The sequence below is a fragment of the Plectropomus leopardus genome, chromosome 4 (assembly GCF_026936395.1).
Source record: "Plectropomus leopardus strain MGB_pleo_1.0 chromosome 4, ASM2693639v1, whole genome shotgun sequence".
Lineage (NCBI taxonomy): Eukaryota > Metazoa > Chordata > Actinopteri > Perciformes > Serranidae > Plectropomus > Plectropomus leopardus.
In genome coordinates, this window is record NC_142179.1 from 38,922,114 (window position 1) to 38,940,123 (window position 18,010).

Here is an 18,010-nt window from a genome sequence, read left to right on the forward strand (position 1 = left end):
TTTATATTCACTCTCAGCAGGAGTTTTCTCACATCTGCTGTGGTCACTGGGGTTGGCCGGTCCTCTGGAGGTGGAGTAGACTTCACAGCTGAGTCCTTATTGAGAGGTCAAAGTGAGCGTAAAATGTGTTCAGCTCGTCCGGCAGCGTGGCCTCACATATGATGGGGGCGCTGCTGTTTTTGTAGCCTGTGACATTTTGAATCACCTGCCACATATCTGTTGTGTTGTTGCTGTTGAGGTCTCTCTCCAGTCTCTGCTGATGTCTCCTCTTAGCCTCCTTGATGCCAGCACTCAGTCATGCTCTTGAATTTGATTGGGCATGTTTGCAGTGTATACAGGAAAACTCCAATAGTTTCACACATGTACTGCAAGCAGCTGACCAGCACAGCATCAGTATTACTTTAACTACATGTGAAGACAGATGACAGCCAGATACTAAGTGTGGCAGCTGTCACTCTACACAAACGCTACCTCCACTTGGGGAAAGCATTGATTTAATCTGTGTTAGTGGACTGCCCCTGTCTTCAAATGGTTTTTCATTTGGTGATTTTCATCTCCATCTTCACACTCTTCCTCTTCCTCCTTTCCTTCAGTTTTCTCAGAGCTTTCATGTCATCCATTTTTAATGTAAAACAAAGCAGGTCAAGCAGGTAAATAGGTCATTGCACAGCTGAGGCTGCGAATCCCTCTGGCTGCGGCACATGCTTATTTATTGTACGTGTTACCACTCTGCCAGTTGCCCCCATAAGACATCAGACATGTGCAGACACGGCACGTTTCTCAACGAGAAACTTGATCAGTGTGCCAGGTAACCACTTTGTTCTTCAACACCATCACATCAAGGCACTGAGTGGAAAAGTATTTTACTACAAATTATTTTTGTCATCACATAACTTCTCAGGCTGCAGTACTTGCGTCTGGTCTAAAGTCAATTTCAAGTTAACCCTTTGAAACCTGGAGTGACATCACTTTTCTTGGGCTGTTGTTAGATACCTTTCACGAGTATTTAAACTCTTGAACTCTGAGCAATTTGTTGTGATTTCTTCCAAAAACACGGTTAAAAAGGCAATGAGCAACTTGGTAATGAATGTTTAATAAACTGCAAAAAAATTAGTAGATTTAGAAAATTATTTTGAAAAAAAAAGGTAGGGAAAAATGTCTAAGCTCTTTTTATGTTCACATTGTCAGATCATTTGAAAGAGGACTGACTTTGTTGGATCCATCCACCACCCCTCCTGCCCACCATATAGGGATCCTTGTGCTCCTTATATTATATTGTTACTGGCAGCGTTTCAACCTGACGCTGACCAGCAGCGTATCATGCTGCCATGCCAGGGGCCGTCCAGCAGCGTATCATAACACAATACAATTGAAGTGAATAATACTTTGGCAACTAGTGTAATACTGTACAAGTTATATAATATTTTTTAATAACTATTATTGCTCAAAGTATCAAATAGTACAGTATGCAATTCTGTCCTCTCCTATCTGATTTTTGGTCAAAGATTTCTGAAATCTTTTCCAAGATCTTTGGAGAACCCACTGAGCCTGACCCTAAGCTTGCACTTTTTGGATGTTCTGGGAATGCTACAGGACTCTCATTTTCAGACCCAATGGCATTGATGGAAAAAAAATCCTTTTGGATTGCAAATCATCCAGCCCTCCCTACTTCCAGAAATGCCAGATTGTGCATAATGGCTTGATGGATGGATTTATGTTTTGTTTTTGTTTTTTGATACTTGCTTTCTGTTAGGCCTTTATGTGATCTGTTTGTATGAACATGCAGGTTTGGTTTACTATTTGTAAAGCTAAAATTTTTAACAATAAGATACATTAAAAAAAAAGCCTATAGGAAGCAATTGAACATATAGCTCCACCTCGACCAGCTATAACATTAAACTGCTGCTTATACTTGTGTGTGTAGTGAAGTAGTGAGCAGGTCATGTTGGACTTGACAGTGAGAGAGGCAGGAAACCTCTGGAGCTGAAAAAAAATGCAGATTACTTATGGACTCAAGTGTCCACAGCCAATCAACACCTCTGGTTTGGCGTCTGTATACTGGAGATATAACGAGCCTGCGTCTTTCTCTCTCCCTGCTCGTGCAGCAGGCTGCTCCTCCTTTATAGTCTGTTTCCTTCCTGAGGCTTCAGATGGATGAGAGGAGCGCAGTGCAGCTTCTCTCCTCCAGCCCGCACCTCTCTCGAATAGTCAGGGCTTTTATTTCATCAGAAGAAATGACAATAATAGATATGGAATATTTATAGATCGTTCCTCGTTGGATACCGGTGGTTTTGTATTTTCTGCAGTCGTGCGTTCCTCTCCTGCGTTTCTCCTGCCGGTCAGTCCGTGGAATGGTCTGCGTGCTCCCTGCCCGGTTATTTCCACTTCAGCATGGGAACTGCGGTGTCCAGGAGAAGGAATCTGAGGAGTGATGCCATATCTTCCGTCACCTCAAAAGTTCGGTTAGTGTTTCCGTCCGTGCGTGTGTGTGTGTGCGGGCGGAGGGGGGGACTGTTTAACATGTCCATTACTTTTAGCCTGAACCACACACCACTGTGTCAAATGTGTCAAATATTTTTGTTCATATTTGATATTTATATTAGGCTAAGTGACCTTAGTTATTGTATATATTCCTCTATGTGCTGACTATTTAAAATGCTGTGACCTGCGCTGTGTTATGACATAAGGAAAAGCCTTGCCCTGATGTGTCACACTGAATTCTGTATATAAAGCCATTTCCTTTGCTTTAGTGCAGTGATGTTCCACTTCCAGCCCACAGGCAAAATCTGGCCCCTGATAAGATGCAGACTGGCCCATCAACAATTTCCTAATTCACAATTTAAAAAAATGATTCACACTGGGAATTGTTTTTGTACTCCTAGTATACATAAGGTGCCCCAGAGGTCCTAGCTAAGACACTGATGTCCTAAAATCCTAGAAATTTCCTGAAATCCTAGAAATGTCCTAAAATCCTAGAAATGTGCAAACATTTTAGAAATGTCCTAAAATTCTATAAACATCCTAAAATCCTAGAAATGTCCTATAAGCCTTAAATCTAAGAAACATGTATGGGGCTGCTGCAACTGGCCCCTGGCATCCTGTCGTTTTTCAAAAGTGACCCCCAGCCAAAGCAAGCTTAGCTTCAGTGACATGACCATCCATAGACTTCCAGCAGAACTCTAACTGTGAACATATGAGTCATGCCCTGACAGGGCTTTGTGTCATGGGTGTCAGATCAGTGTGTTTTTATGATAAATAAGTTCTGCGATGGGATATGTGGTGTGTCTCCCACATCCTGACCTCAGAAACACGCAACGCAGATGAATATATATGACCTGTGCTCTTCTGCCTGTGTGTGTACACCTACGCTCTGATCCAGTGCACAGCTACTCTGCAGTAAAACAACAACACATAAGCTTAAGCACATAACGTATGACCTTTCCATCTACTCGCACAGTCACCAACACACCATGCACACATTTTCCACCTCCATTTGTCTCTTTCTTTCTTTCTTTAACTGTTAGCCTGTTTATCACCTGCCTCTCTTCTCCACCTCATTTGCTTTTGTCACATCTCAATCCTAACTTTCCATAAATCACGCAGGCAACAGCGTCAACATGCATGGGAACACTGCCAAGGCCATTGTGCCTGTACGTTTTTCCTGTTATATTGGTGTTCATGAGACTTCACTTGACAAGGACTGTAATGGCTGTCAGTGAACTGAGGCGCTGAGCCTGGATTAGTTTCATCTGAGTTTATCTGTTGTGCAGTGAAAGAACAGAGTCTCACCTCACTCTAACAAATCCAATTCCACCTCTTTGTATTTGCGTGAGTGTAAAGAGCAATCCGGTGGAGGGATTATAGGATCCTCATAGGATCCTCTCCTTTCACACTGCATCTCACACAGATGTCCCTTCAAGTGTCACTCTGTTTAACTACTTCTGTGCTGTCCTCACAAGATGTGTCTGTATGCTGCTAGACAGCCAGCGAACCAATGAAGAAAACTCCGCACACAAGGCTTGCTTTTCTTGCTTTATGAAGCTTTCTTGCAAAAATAAGTGGTAACTGAAACATACAGAAAAAATAAAATAAACTTCCAATACTGCTCATATCGCAGGCTAAACACACATCAGCTAACAGTTAGCTAACACACTTACACCAAATGCAAACGCAAAATAGCGGCAGCATGACGTTAGTAACTTGACAAACAAGTACAACTTTTGAAATAGAAAATGCGTCTATGTAGGTGCTTTGTACACATATATACTTACAAAGACAATAATTTCCCAAGAAACAAGCGTTAAGAGCAACTTTTAGCGTGTTTATGAGGTTTTTCCTGTTCCGTCTCTGCCGTGAGGCCAGCCTGCTTTTGCCGAGAGAAAGCAACAAAGATTGTCTATACACGAGAGCACTCACTCAGTGGCCCAGAAACGATACTTTCTAGAGAAGATGTCTCACTCTGTAGACTTTTTAACCTTAGAGTTTTTTACAATATTTATTAGAACTTTTAGCTATTTATTTACGGAAAATGAAATAATTTATTACTTTTTTAACTAACTTATGAAACATATGAATTATTAATGTCTTTGGCCCAAAGACATGACACTCCCCGCTTGATATAATTACATTATGTCACCACAAATACCAACATAACACAATAAACATTTTCAATGTTACAAGGCATGAAAATATCACTCAGTCTCTGATAGTAAAACTACGACCTCTGAGATAGGTCTGAGGAACACCTTAGCCCTCCCATCTTTTGTAATCCGCAGTTCAACCTTGCGGACCTTTTTGTCACTGCTGGGAAAAGTTCCCCAAAGGCCACTCGTTTCTGTGAACTTGGGAGTCCTTCAACAGAACTACATCTCCTTCTTTGACATTTGGTTTGTTGTCAGTCCATTTTGTGCGTTTCTGCAAGGTAGACAAGTATTCTCCTTTCCATCTTTTCCAAAATGTGTCTGCGAGATGTTGAACTTGTTTCCACTGTTTCCCAAACAACTGTCCCGAGGAGAAGTTGCCAGATGGTGCAGAAACAGTGCTTGTCTTCTGAGTAAGCAACATCGCTGGAGTCAGAATAGATGGACAGTCTGGGTCGGTAGATATGGGAACAAGAGGCCTCGCATTCATAATAGCCATCACCTCGGCCATAAACGTGCTTAAAACCTCATGAGTAAGACAAGTCTGTGCATTTTGTAACAACATTGCATCTAGGATACGCCTAGCCACTCCTATGAGACGTTCCCAGGACCCTCCCATATGCGATGCATGTGGGGGGTTGAATTTCCATGAGCACCCCTTCTCCTGGAGGTACTTTCTCACCGCTGTGTTGTCGTTGTCTAAAGCTAGCTCTTTGCACGCTCCTACAAAATTAGTACCTCTGTCTGAGCGCAAGAGCTTAGCTGAGCCACGGATAGAGAAGAACCTTCTTAATGCATTTATAAAACTATCTGTGGACATAGTCTCAATCAGTTCAATGTGTACAACCCTGGTTGACATGCACGTAAAAAGGATAGCCCATCTTTTATTCTGAGCACTACCCCCTCTAGTACGGCGCGCTACAATAGTCCAAGGTCCGAACACATCTAAACCCACAGTAGTGAAAGGAGGTTCAGGATTTACGCGGTCTGCAGGCAGGTCCGCCATTTTCTGAGCTTGCATTTTGCCTCGCAATTTGCGGCAAGTGACACACTTATGTATGATAGAAGACACAAGTCGTTTGCCTCCAACTATCCAAAAACCAGCACCACGGACAGCTCCTTCCGTAATGTGACGTCCTTGATGAGCTGAACGTTCGTGGAAGTTCCTGACCAGGAGTGTGGCAACGTGGTTGGTGGAGGGGATGATCAGAGGGTGCTTTTCATTGTCTGAGACGTCGGCAGAGGAGAGACGCCCGCCGACTCGTAATAGTCCATCTTTGTCCACAACTGGATAGAGCTTTTTGAGAGCGTCATTTTAAGGCCTTATCTGCTTGCCCTCTTCTATCTTTTTGAAAGTGTCCTTGTATGTTTCCTTTTGAACAGAGAGGATGATCACATTCTGAGCCTGAATGAGTTCTTTTGTGTTTACACTTTCTTTGAGACTTTTCCATCCTTTTTGTCCACTTGACTTTTCTCTAGAAGCAACATGAATAAGTTTGGCTACAGCTTTACAGAGTATAGTCCAGCTTGAGAATCTTTTGAAACGATCAGAGCTTAACTGAGGCTCTGAGATCATAGTTGACAGCGTTTTGACTTCTGGACGTATTTCTCTGTCCTTTTCGGGTTCGACTAGTCCATAGAGATCGTCTTTGCGTGACTCCTGATGAGTGTCTGTATAGAGAAAGTTCGGGCCTGTGAACCAGTGACTGTGTTTAAGTTCAGCGGCTGGGATAAATCTAGTTGCCTGGTCAGCTGGATTTAAATCAGTTGCAACATAGTTCCATTGGTCAGGTTGTATGGATAACCTAATGCGTGTGACACGGTTGGCTACATACATGTAGAATCTTTTGGAAGTGTTGTGAATGTATCCCAAAACGATACGACTGTCAGTGAAAAACCTTACATTGTCTATTTTTAAGTCTAACTCATCTCTGATTAACTCATACATTTCAACCGCAAGTGCGGCAGCACAAAGTTCCAGCCGTGGTACGGTATGTGCTGGTCGAGGAGCAAGTTTAGACTTCCCCATCACAAAGCCTAGGTGATACTGATCATCACTGTCTAAAGAGCGCAAGTAAGCTACGGCTCCTATTGCTACAGTGGATGCATCACAAAAAATGCACAGTTCATTACTTTTCATTGCACTTACTGAACCTGGACTGTAGCACCTTTTGATTTGTAGGTCTTCAAGGGCTTTCAAGGAGTCTTTCCATGTGACCCATGTGTCCTCCCTTTCTGAAGGAAGAGGCGCGTCCCAGTCTCTCTCTTCAGATGACAGTTCTCTGAGTGTTGCTTTTCCCTGCATGATTATCGGAGCGGCGAAGCCCAAAAGGTCATACAGACTATTGACCGTTGACAGCACTCCCCTGCGTGTGAAAGGTTTGGTCTCACTGGATACGAGGTATGTGAAGCTGTCCGTTTGTAGATTCCAACGGAGTCCCAGACTCCTCTGAACTGGGAGGGGATCTACTCCGAGGTCCAACTCTTTCAAATCCTTTGCGTGGTCCTCCACAGGAAACGCTTCCATGACGAGGCTGCAGTTAGATGCAACTTTGTGAAGTCTTAGATTTGATTCAGCTAACATGTTTTTGGTTCTTGTTAACAGATCGACAGCGTGCTCTGGTGTGGCAACTGATGTGAGTCCGTCGTCGACATAAAACTGCCTCTCAACAAACAGTTTTGCATCAGTGCCATGTTCTTGCTCACCCTGTTGTGCCGCCCGCCTCATGCAGTAAATGGCTACAGCAGGCGACGGGCTGTTGCCAAAAACATGTACCTTCATTCTATATTCGACTATGTTCTTTGTGATGTCATTGTCCTCAAACCAGAGATAGCGAAGATAGTCTCTGTGCTCTTCGCATACCTCGAAGCAATAAAACATCTGTTGTACATCTGCTGTTAAGGCTACGGGCTCTTTTCTAAATCTTAGTAGCACCCCAATCAGAGAGTTGTTGAGATCAGGCCCACTAAGGAGCACTTGGTTTAGGGATATGCTCTCCCACTCAGCACTGGAATCAAAAACCACCCGTATTTGATCTGGTTTTTGTGGGTGGTATACACCAAATGTAGGCAGATACCAGTGTTCTTTACCTTCGGGCAGAGGCGGGGCAAGTTCAGCTTGATCGTTATCTAGCATTTTCTGCATGAACTGAATGTAGTGATCTTTCATTTCTGGTTTCTTTTCCAAAGTCTTTTTGAGTGAGTACAGACGCTTTAGGGCTTGCTCTCTATTACTTGGGAGCCTCCTTCTTGGGAAGCGGAAAGGCAGAGGAGCAACCCAGCTGTTTTCCTTGTTCTGGCTAACTGCTTTGTCCATAAGATTTAGGAAAGTTTTGTCATCTACAGAAAGTGCGACTTTATCATCATACTCAGATCTATCAAACACAGAGTCACCTAGCCTGTCTGTGTTGTGTTCAAAGTCAATGTCCTTACATTTTGTGACTGACTGAGTCTTTTGCCCAGATGTACCTGTATAGTTTTCTTTAACAGTGATGATGTTTGGCATGGTGCAAAATATGACGTGCGCCCACTGTCAAACGTGTGTGTCTTGTAAACATTCACCTCGGATGTACTGTGAGTTTTCCCTAAACACACCTCTCCCACAATAACCCAACCCAAGTCCAGTCTTTGTGCATAAGGAGCATTATTTGGCCCATTAATTTGCTCACGCACCTTGTGTACCCTGAGGATGTCCCTTCCCAGGAGGAGAAGGATTGGAGCTTGGTGGTCCACAGGTTGGATTTTGTTTGCAATTGGGAGGAGATGGGGGTGATGCTGAGCAATCTCGGACGAGGGTATTTCAGTTCTGTCGTCCGGCACTGAATCACATTCAATCAAGGGAGGCAGCTGGATGTTTGTTTTTCCGTCCATGGACTGTATGCAAAAGTTTGTAGCTCTCCTGCCAGAAGTTTCAGCTTTTCCTGAGGAGGTTTTTAGTGTGTACGGTGCAGGTGTGGCTTTAACATCAAACAGACTGAAAAACTCTGTCTTGGCCAGGGACCTATTGCTTTGTTCGTCAATCACTGCATACATGTTTATTGCTCTGTCTTTCTGTCCTTCTGGATAGGCTTTCACCAAACAGATCTTAGAGCAAGAACGTGGACTATTGCTCTGACCACATACCTCTGTGCACTTGGAGACGACTGAAGGAGCATTCTCAGTTTGCTCTTCATCCTTGTTCTGTTTGTCCTTATCTGTTGTGGCATCTTTTGAGTCAGGGGTTTGACCTGGGTGGAGTGCAGAAATGTGCTTAGGACTGTTGCACTCACCACACTTAACTGCCACTTTACAATCTTTCGCCATATGCTGAACTGAACCACAACACCTGTAGCAAATGTGATGCTCTTTGAGAAAAGCTTGACGTTCCTCGATTGGTTTATCTCTGAACATCTTACATTTTTTGAGCAGATGTGGCTTCTTGTGAATCGGGCACTGCCGATCTGGTTCTTCTATTTTCTTTGTCTCAGAGCTATTCCTTATCTCAGTGCCACTTTTCTCCATAGCTTCCGTTTTGTGTGCAGACACAGTGACTTTGCGAGTGTATGAAGTGGGTTTTTCTGAGCGTGTGAATGCCTGACTGTTACAGTTGGATGTAGCAAAGCTAGGATCATTTCTCATTTTAGCCTGCTGTTGAATGAACTGCACAAACACTGAAAAAGGAGGAAATGACACGCCATGAGTCTCTTTGTATTTTGTTCCCACAGTTGTCCACCTTTCCTGTAGGCTGAAGGGAAGTCTTTCAACTACTTGTCTCACCCCTCGAGCTGTGTCTAGGTATGCAAGTCCTGGCAGTGGACCGTCTGCTTTAGCACACTGTAACTCCAAAAGGAGATCGCCAAGTTCTCTAAGCCTAGCATTGTCTTTGTTTGTTAGTTTTGGAAAGTCCTCTATCTTTTTCAGGAGTGCGTCTTCAATGGCCTCTGAGGATCCGTAACACTCCTCAAGGCGTTGCCAGACCATTTTCACACCTGCAGATGGATTGACGGTGTGCACTGCACGAATCCTTTTGGCCTGTTCAGAGGATTTTGGCCCTAACCACTTCGTGAGCAGGTCTACTTCCTCTCTAGCTGACAAATCCAAATCTTTAGTTGCACTAATGAATGAGGCTTTCCATGCCCAATAGTTTTCGGGCTTGTCATCAAAATGCAGCAAACCAGCACTGACCAGTTCTTTGCGAATGAGATATTTAGCAAAATCTTGAGCTCCTTTAAACTCAGCTGAGTTGTTCTTTGGAGGCTGAAAGGTGTGAGCTAGAGGATTTAACATTTGAGTATTTGCAGGACCCTCGGTTACCTTTCGCTCTTCCTTTATGTCTGCAACCATTGGAGGAGGTGCATACTGTGTATCACTTGTTAGCTGATCAAATGATTGATTGGTGTCTTGTACTACTGCAGCATTCCCTCTTGTCGCAGAGAGCGGATGTGACCTGTTTGAGGCTTGTGAAAGGACTAACTTACGTTGTTGAGCAACATATTCACTTGTGCGTTGTACTTTCACATGAGAATCAACTTCAGAAAGGGGCTTAATGCTTCCCTCCCCGCTATGACTCTGTAACTCTTCATAGGCTGCAGCTTCTGCTTCAGCTGCTGCTATTTCTTTTTGACATTTTAAAACATGAAGGCTCGCATCTAAGTCAGCTTTTTGTTTCATCATGCTAGCTTCTTTTTCAGCAAAGGCTAGTTGAGCTTTGGCCGCTTGCGCCTTGGCATAGGCTTTTGTGGCTGTAGATACCGAAGACAATGTGCGGGATGTCCTGGTGGTCTTGGACCTGGTGTCAGATGATGGTGGTGGTGGCTGTAGCATGGCCGACGGTTGGTCTGCGTCATCCGGATGCTCTGTGTCAACGTCTGGTTGTTGCAGTGGGTCTGCTTCATTATGCAGCTCATAATCTTTCAAATACCTTTTCCCTGAGCGAGTACTCATGTCTGCTAAATGCTGGTCTGTGTTGCTTGAATCCGCTGAGAAGACGTCTTCTTACTTTGGACGTCTTTACTTGTCTTTTTACTGTGCTGTCCTCACAAGATGTGTCTGTATGCTGCTAGACAGCCAGCGAACCAATGAAGAAAACTCCGCACACAAGGCTTGCTTTTCTTGCTTTATGAAGCTTTCTTGCAAAAATAAGTGGTAACTGAAACATACAGAAAAAATAAAATAAACTTCCATACTGCTCATATCGCAGGCTAAACACACATCAGCTAACAGTTAGCTAACACACTTACACCAAATGCAAACGCAAAATAGCGGCAGCATGACGTTAGTAACTTGACAAACAAGTACAACTTTTGAAATAGAAAATGCGTCTATGTAGGTGCTTTGTACACATATATACTTACAAAGACAATAATTTCCCAAGAAACAAGCGTTAAGAGCAACTTTTAGCGTGTTTATGAGGTTTTTCCTGTTCCGTCTCTGCCGTGAGGCCAGCCTGCTTTTTCCGAGAGAAAACAACAAAGATTGTCTATACGCGAGAGCACTCACTCAGTGGCCCAGAAACGATACATTCTAGAGAAGATGTCTCACTCTGTAGACTTTTTAACCTTAGAGTTTTTAACAATATTTATTAGAACTTTTAGCTATTTATTTACGGAAAATGAAATAATTTATTACTTTTTTAACTAACTTATGAAACATATGAATTATTAATGTCTTTGGCCCAAAGACATGACAACTTCACTTGCTTTTACAACACTGCGAACATCAGTCAGCACTTGATGTAGCATCAGGTGGACTAAATGGTAAATGGTGAATGGACTGTACTTGTAAAGCGCTTTTCTAGTCTTATTGACCACTCAAAACGCTTTCACACTACATTTTCACATTCACCCATTCACACACACATTCACACTCTGGTGGTCGAAGCTACCGTACAAAAAATCCAGTGCAGAGTGCAGAGTTGATTTTCATCCAGCTATTTCTCAAGTGTGTATTTTGCCTGTAATATAGTCTGTGGGACAGATGTAAGGCTCAGGTTACCCCTGCAATAAAATAATCAACCTCGCTTCAACATTAATCACAGACTGATATTAATGGAGGAAATTCATTTGCGGCTTGCTCTCTGGGGGAATCCATGCTTTGACTGGAGCAGCTTACCCAGGCCACACTGCCTCCATGTTGTTGACAGTGCAGTGGCTTGCATGGCTGCTTACATGACTGAGTACTGACTTTTAATGGTGGAAATACAATAGCTATAGCTGCAAGCACCTCTGACCCAGCACTGCAGGAGCAACGCTGTCTGTATAAGCCCCATAAGCGTGCGAGCCACATCACTTCAGTGAGGTGGTTGTCAGTCTCCTCACTCAACACTGGTTCTGTTTAATACACCGAAAAAGAGATAAACAATAAAACTCACTGAATAACATCAAATCAATTTGCTACACATATACTGACAAAAGTTAAACAGTCTTGTTAAGCCTCTACTGTTACTGTGCTAACATTGACTGGACCCAGGGGTTATGGTGAAAAATGAATGGGGGGAAAAAGAGATGCTGTGCCATGCTTCTTATGTTAGCTGGCTGTCTCTGTGGTGGTTGAGCCATGATAAGTGGTTGTGATGCAGACTTTGCTGTGCTTTATTCCAGTGGTCCAGGTCAGAGTAAACTGGTGCTACATTTTGTTACCTTTACAGAGTTAGCAGTTTGGCTTTGTTGTTCCTAGGTTTTGTGTAATAACCTGTATGATCCCCACACCTATGTCAGTCTCCAGTGGGATATCAGGAACTGCAATGTGCTTTGTTTCACTGAAATTTAAATAAATGTAAAACTTAAGAAATACCGGACTGTACATTCAGCCAGGTACTACAAGGGAATTATGGATACTGGATCAATGTTATACTGCATTCAGAAGTGGCTGCAGGGCAGAATCTCTACCCCTGCCATGCATGGCCATGCAGCCATCCTGTTCGGATCAAAGTGTGTCAAAAAACTTCAGCACATAATCCCAGTGACGTGAGAGGTCTGCAAATGATCAGGCCTATCAGATGTCTGCATTACATGATGCAGTCTGGAGCAAGTTCCAGGACACCACTTTCAACATCACTGATGACAACAATGAACTCACTGAGTCTGTGATGGATTTAATCTGTAAAACTATAGAAGCAACTGTATCAAAATCGACAGTTAAATCATTCCACAATCAGAAACCATGGATTACTAGATCCATGCGCGATACCATAAAAAATGCACTGCAGCTTACAAATCAGGATTGCAGTCTGGAAATATGAACAATTTTAAAGCAGAAACCTACAATGTAAGAAGAGCGATATGACAAAAAGGGACTACAGGAAGAAATTGGAACGACAGACCTACTGACCTGGGTGCTGCACACTGACTCAGTGGTGGAAAAAATGAAAGGCAGAGACTGTTTTCCCTGGAACACCTGATAAAATTTTGGATATCCTCTCAAATATTGAGGAATTCCTACTCCTGCATCATCAAGAGATTCCTAACGGAGAATATCACAGCCTGGTATGGAAACAACTGTGAACAGGACCACAAGGCCCTTCAAAGAGTGGTTAGTTCAGCTGAACACACCATAGGCGCTGCTCTACCCTGCATTAAGAATGTTTAGATGATGCAAAAATAACCAAGAGAATCATTCAAGATCCCAACCACCTGAATAACTGCCTTTTCATCCTATTAAGGTTCGGAGAAAGGTACCAGTTACACCAGGCAGCACTGAGAAGCACAGAGCGAGCTTCTACCTTCAAGCCAAGAAGGATACTAAATGATGACTCTGCCCAATCCTAAACACTGACATTTATGTATTACTATTGCTATAACTGAAGGAACTGACAACTTACGATGTCATGTAACAAATTGATTGATTGATTGATTGATTGATTGAACTCACTAAGACGAGTTCTGTGTCTGCTTGGAGCAGGGTACATTCGAAAAGCCATTAGGTGAAAAGAGTCTTTTCTGCTGTGAGCATGCAGGAAGGTGAACAAAAAAAGCAGAGGAGGGACAAGCACGTCCTCCAGCATCAACAACACTCCTTGTTGGAGAGTTGTTGATGCTTGTTGGAGGTCCCATGAGGAAGAGAGAAATTAAACAAACAAGCTGAGGTAAGCCACAGTAACCAATGGTGACTGTATGTGCAGGTATTCACACAAACCATGCTCTATGCTTTGTTAACCACACAATAGGAAAGGACACTTTAGAGGTACAAATGCCCTTAATGTTTCAAGAGTGTTTGAGTCTCTTTTGAAAGCAGTTGCACAGCACTTCAGTTTCCACTTTGGTGAAAATGTGATTTCAGGGCCTCTTTCCCTGAAGACTGTGTGACCAGCAGCAACCCTGTCCTTATCACTGCATAGATTAGCTCCAGCCACGGTCCATTGTGGCTATTAGTTAGAAATATCTGGGTCCCATCTCTAAAACAGAAACCTGTCACAATCTCAGCAGTAAGTAGGTTGTATGCTCACTGGTTAAATCATGGATTCCACTGGAGATCGAGCTACAGTTTGCTCTATGGCTGAAACAGATTATCACAGGAGTACAACTACTGTGACCAGACATGTTAAGGGAGAGCATCCTAGAGCGCTTGTCAAGATAGCAGCAAAACAGCACCATCCTGTTTACTTTTTGTCCCCACTCAAGCATGATATAATAGGATTATTACTTAACTTAAACCTTCTGCACAGCTGCTAATGTAACACCATACATCATCTATCATTGTTATTGGGCTGTTTTATATTTTCTGTTTACTTTAACAGCCATGTATGACTGAGAAAATGGCTTAAATTATCGTAACAGACTTGTCCCCACACTGAATTTGGACCATAAAGACCAACAAATGACTTAATTTGCCATATATTAGCCCACATTTAAAAAAAACACCTTCAAATTAAAAACACTTGAAAACAAGCTAAATGACGAAGTCTGTTGAATAGAGGGACTAACCAAAGATTTAGTTAAAGAGGAAGGACTCAGTGCAGCAAGCATCATTGTAATGTCCTTTGTGAACACATCCAGGAAATTATTAAGCCAGCTATCCACCATCTGGCTACCTGAGGTGGAGTGATCTGGTCTGATCTACAAAAGGACCTGGGGTGTGTAGATGGCCTTCCTGGAGAATGTGATCTGTGATGCACTCACCTAACTAGACTGAGCACAGTGATAGGAAGACCATGACTGCCATAGATGTGGCACTTTTTCAAAAGAAGCAGGGATGCAAGCTATGTGGCTTCATTGGATGAGTAGAGCCTGATTAAAATCCTGAAATCTGGTCTTCATAATTTAGGCATATATTCAAGTTATCTTGGTAACATATCTTATGGGTCACGCTAGGTTATTTAATATACTATCAATGAATTCATGTATTTACTCGGCCTATTTCCCACCTGACATTTTGGCTGTCTATTTTTATTTGCAACTACAACTACATGTGATACAGGCCAGACGTTGGGGGGTAACATAAATGCTGGTTTGGAGTTGATGGTATGCATTATCAACTTTGTTTGAGCCTGGCGCTCCTCAAGATGGCTAGCCTCATGATAGATTTTGGTTTCGTAGGTGAGGAACTAAAATGACAGCTGTGAAGAAGCGGCTGATTAAGTTTGTTGTTTGTGTTTGCAAATTGGTAGCTTGGCCTGCTAGCTTTGGCAGCAAGTGCTGAAGTTTGTGGGGTTTTTTTTGTTTCAGGTGAGAGCTTTGTTGTAGCTTGCCTTCCTCTTTGTGTGGACGTTAATTCCAGTTCTGTGTTGATTTGGTAGCTGGAGTTTTGTTGAAGTGAAGCAGCACTTGTGATTATTTGGTACTTTTGATTTGCATTTACATTTGAAAACATCATGTTTTGTAGCTTTTATGAAATTATAGAACTACAATAAAGAAACAGTTTACATATTCTGTTCACATTCGCCTGCTCAGTATGGCTCACATCACAGGCAGCTGAATATGCTGAAGCTGAGCTGATGTTTGCAGACATTTTTATGGCTCTGTCCTTGACAGTCTTTGCACAGAGTTTAATATCTTCAACTTTCTGAACTATCTTAGTTTTGTTTTTGAAGTCTAATAGATGCTCTGATATTTTAATGAATGATTTCCGTCTGTGAACAGCTTTCCATGCATTACAATCTCCTAAGTTGCCACAAAACTAGCAGCAGCAGTAGTGGAGTTTGAAGAGTTATTCCATGTCTTAAAAGTCCATTTGTTAAATTCTTAAATTCTCCTTCCATACTTTTAGCCTGGGAGACCAGCCAATGTTAGGTTCAAAAACACACCTGCAACCAGATGGCAACAGTTCGATGTTGGATGCGCATTTTAGTTGATGAAAAGTAATTTTTTTTTAACATTTTTTGTTTGACTATGTTTTTTTTTTTTTTTTAATTTGAGAATTTAAAAAAACCCCTTCAGGCTTACAACCATGATAACTTACATTTAAAATTTAAAAAGAATAACCATTATTCTTTTTCATATTTTTTTTTTTCAAAGCCACAGTGAGCCACTAGAAAGGGGCTTAAGAGCCACAAGCAGCTCTGGAGTCACAGGTTGCTCACTCCTGTCCTACAGGTACAAAGGTTGCTGAGAGGGTGAGGAGGAAGACTTGGAGGGGGTTGTAAAATTTTAGCAGTCAGGCAGGAAAGAGGTGTGTCAGGAGGATGTTCTCTATTGAATCTATTCCTTTTGACTCCTACAGAGGGCTGAATATGGCAGCTCTGTCTCTCTCTCCTCCCAGCAAGCAGGGAGCTTTTTGGTTCTTTTTTTTTTGGTTTATTTGGTTTCATTTTCACATTATTGCCACCTTATATTTTGCAAAAATCTTTGTGTATAGAGCAAGAGATCAAGATGGCGCCACGGTAGGCAGCTTGTTGCCACAGCTCCCTGTTTACCTCCTTGTTTTTCTTGTGTTTTTCTGTGTTTTTAAGCCCTTTTCCCGACTATCTGGGTCGTGTTTATTTCTTGACTACAACCCGCTATGGACATGCTAAGTTTAGTGAGAGTAGTAGCGTGTCTTCTACTCTTTTTGGGACTTTTAGCCACCACATCTGGGGAACCCGTGAGCCCCCCCATTGTTTACAGCCAGGATCAGCTGCTAGTGCTTAGCAACAGCAGGGTACTCCTGAAGGAGCGACTCAAGATTCCAAAGGAATTACGGCGTCAGAGAAGGGGATGCAGAGCTGGAGCGAAGTACCGAGAGAGGAGGAGACGGTACAAACCGAGCATTCCATCCATTCTCATGGGTAATGTAAGATCTTTACCCAACAAGATAGAAGAGCTGACGGCGCTAACCAGACTGCAATGGGAGTACCAGCAGAGCAGCCTCCTGCTGTTCATGGAGACCTGGCTCATGGACCACACACAGGACTCCATCGTAACTTTGGACGGATTTCAACTAGTAAGAGCAGACCGGAGCATGAGGGAGAGTGGTAAGAGAAGAGGTGGGGGACTAGCGAGAGATGGTGTAACCCATGACACATCACGGTGAAGGAGCAGCACTGTGCCAAAGACATTGAATTGTTAGCGGTTAGCATTCGGCCATACCACCTGGCCCGGGAGATTTCACATGTTATTGTGTTAACTGTTGCAATCTCGCCCTCTTGCTAGGGCAGCCTGCGAAGATATTCACACCACTGTCTCTCAGCTACAGACAGCGCATCCGCAGTCCCTTATTATTATCTCTGGGGACTTTAATCATGGCACGCTGTCCACCACTCTCCCTAACTTCTCCCAGTATGTCGACTGCCATACCAGGGACAATAAACTCTTGACCTGCTGTTTGCCAACACAAAGGTGGCTTACAGCTCATCACCCCTCCCCCCCGCTTGGCCACTCAGACCACAACCTAGTTATGCTGCACCCCACCTACACCCCCATGGTGAGGAAGACAACCCCCACCGGGAAAGTGATAAGGCAGTGGTCTGAGGAATGAAGTGAGGCCCTGAGAGACTGTTTTGAATGCACAGACTGACAGGAAGTCTGCAGGCCTCGAGGGGGAGGACATTGACGCCCTCATCCACTGCATCACGGACTACATCAATTTCTGTGTGGAGAACACTGTACCAACCAAGAAAGTACGGTGCTTCTCCAACAGTAAACCTTGACTGACCCCAGAGCTGAAGACCCTGGTGAATGAGAAGAAGAGGGCATTCAAATCTGGAGACAAAGAGGAGCTGGAGAAAAAAAGGATCTTAAATATAAGATCCGGGGAGGCAAAGAGAGCTTCAGGAGGAGGATGGAGGAACATGAAGAAAATCTCCGGTCACTTCAAGGCCAATTGGGGGAGCCACAGTGCCTGCTGACCGGGGGTGGGCTCACGACTTGAATGGGGGAGGTGACTTGAACCACCTCCCCCACCCCCCAGCTTCCACCATCCCCCCTACATATGCTGCGACGCTGTCATCTACCTACTGCACCAATCCCTCTCTCACCTGG

At 43.4% G+C, this 18,010-nt stretch overlaps 1 protein-coding gene across 1 annotated transcript in view; it reads left to right on the forward strand.

The window, feature by feature from the left end:
* The first annotated feature begins 2,066 nt into the window (after positions 1 to 2,066).
* The window catches only part of LOC121945001 (NMDA receptor synaptonuclear signaling and neuronal migration factor), a 147,217-nt gene continuing 131,273 nt past the window's right edge, over positions 2,067 to 18,010 (forward strand). The window contains exon 1 of the mRNA XM_088077245.1: positions 2,067 to 2,462. Within this exon, the coding sequence (XP_087933371.1) occupies positions 2,392 to 2,462 (71 nt within the window). The 5' untranslated portion in view covers positions 2,067 to 2,391. The remainder of the gene's footprint in view (positions 2,463 to 18,010) is intronic.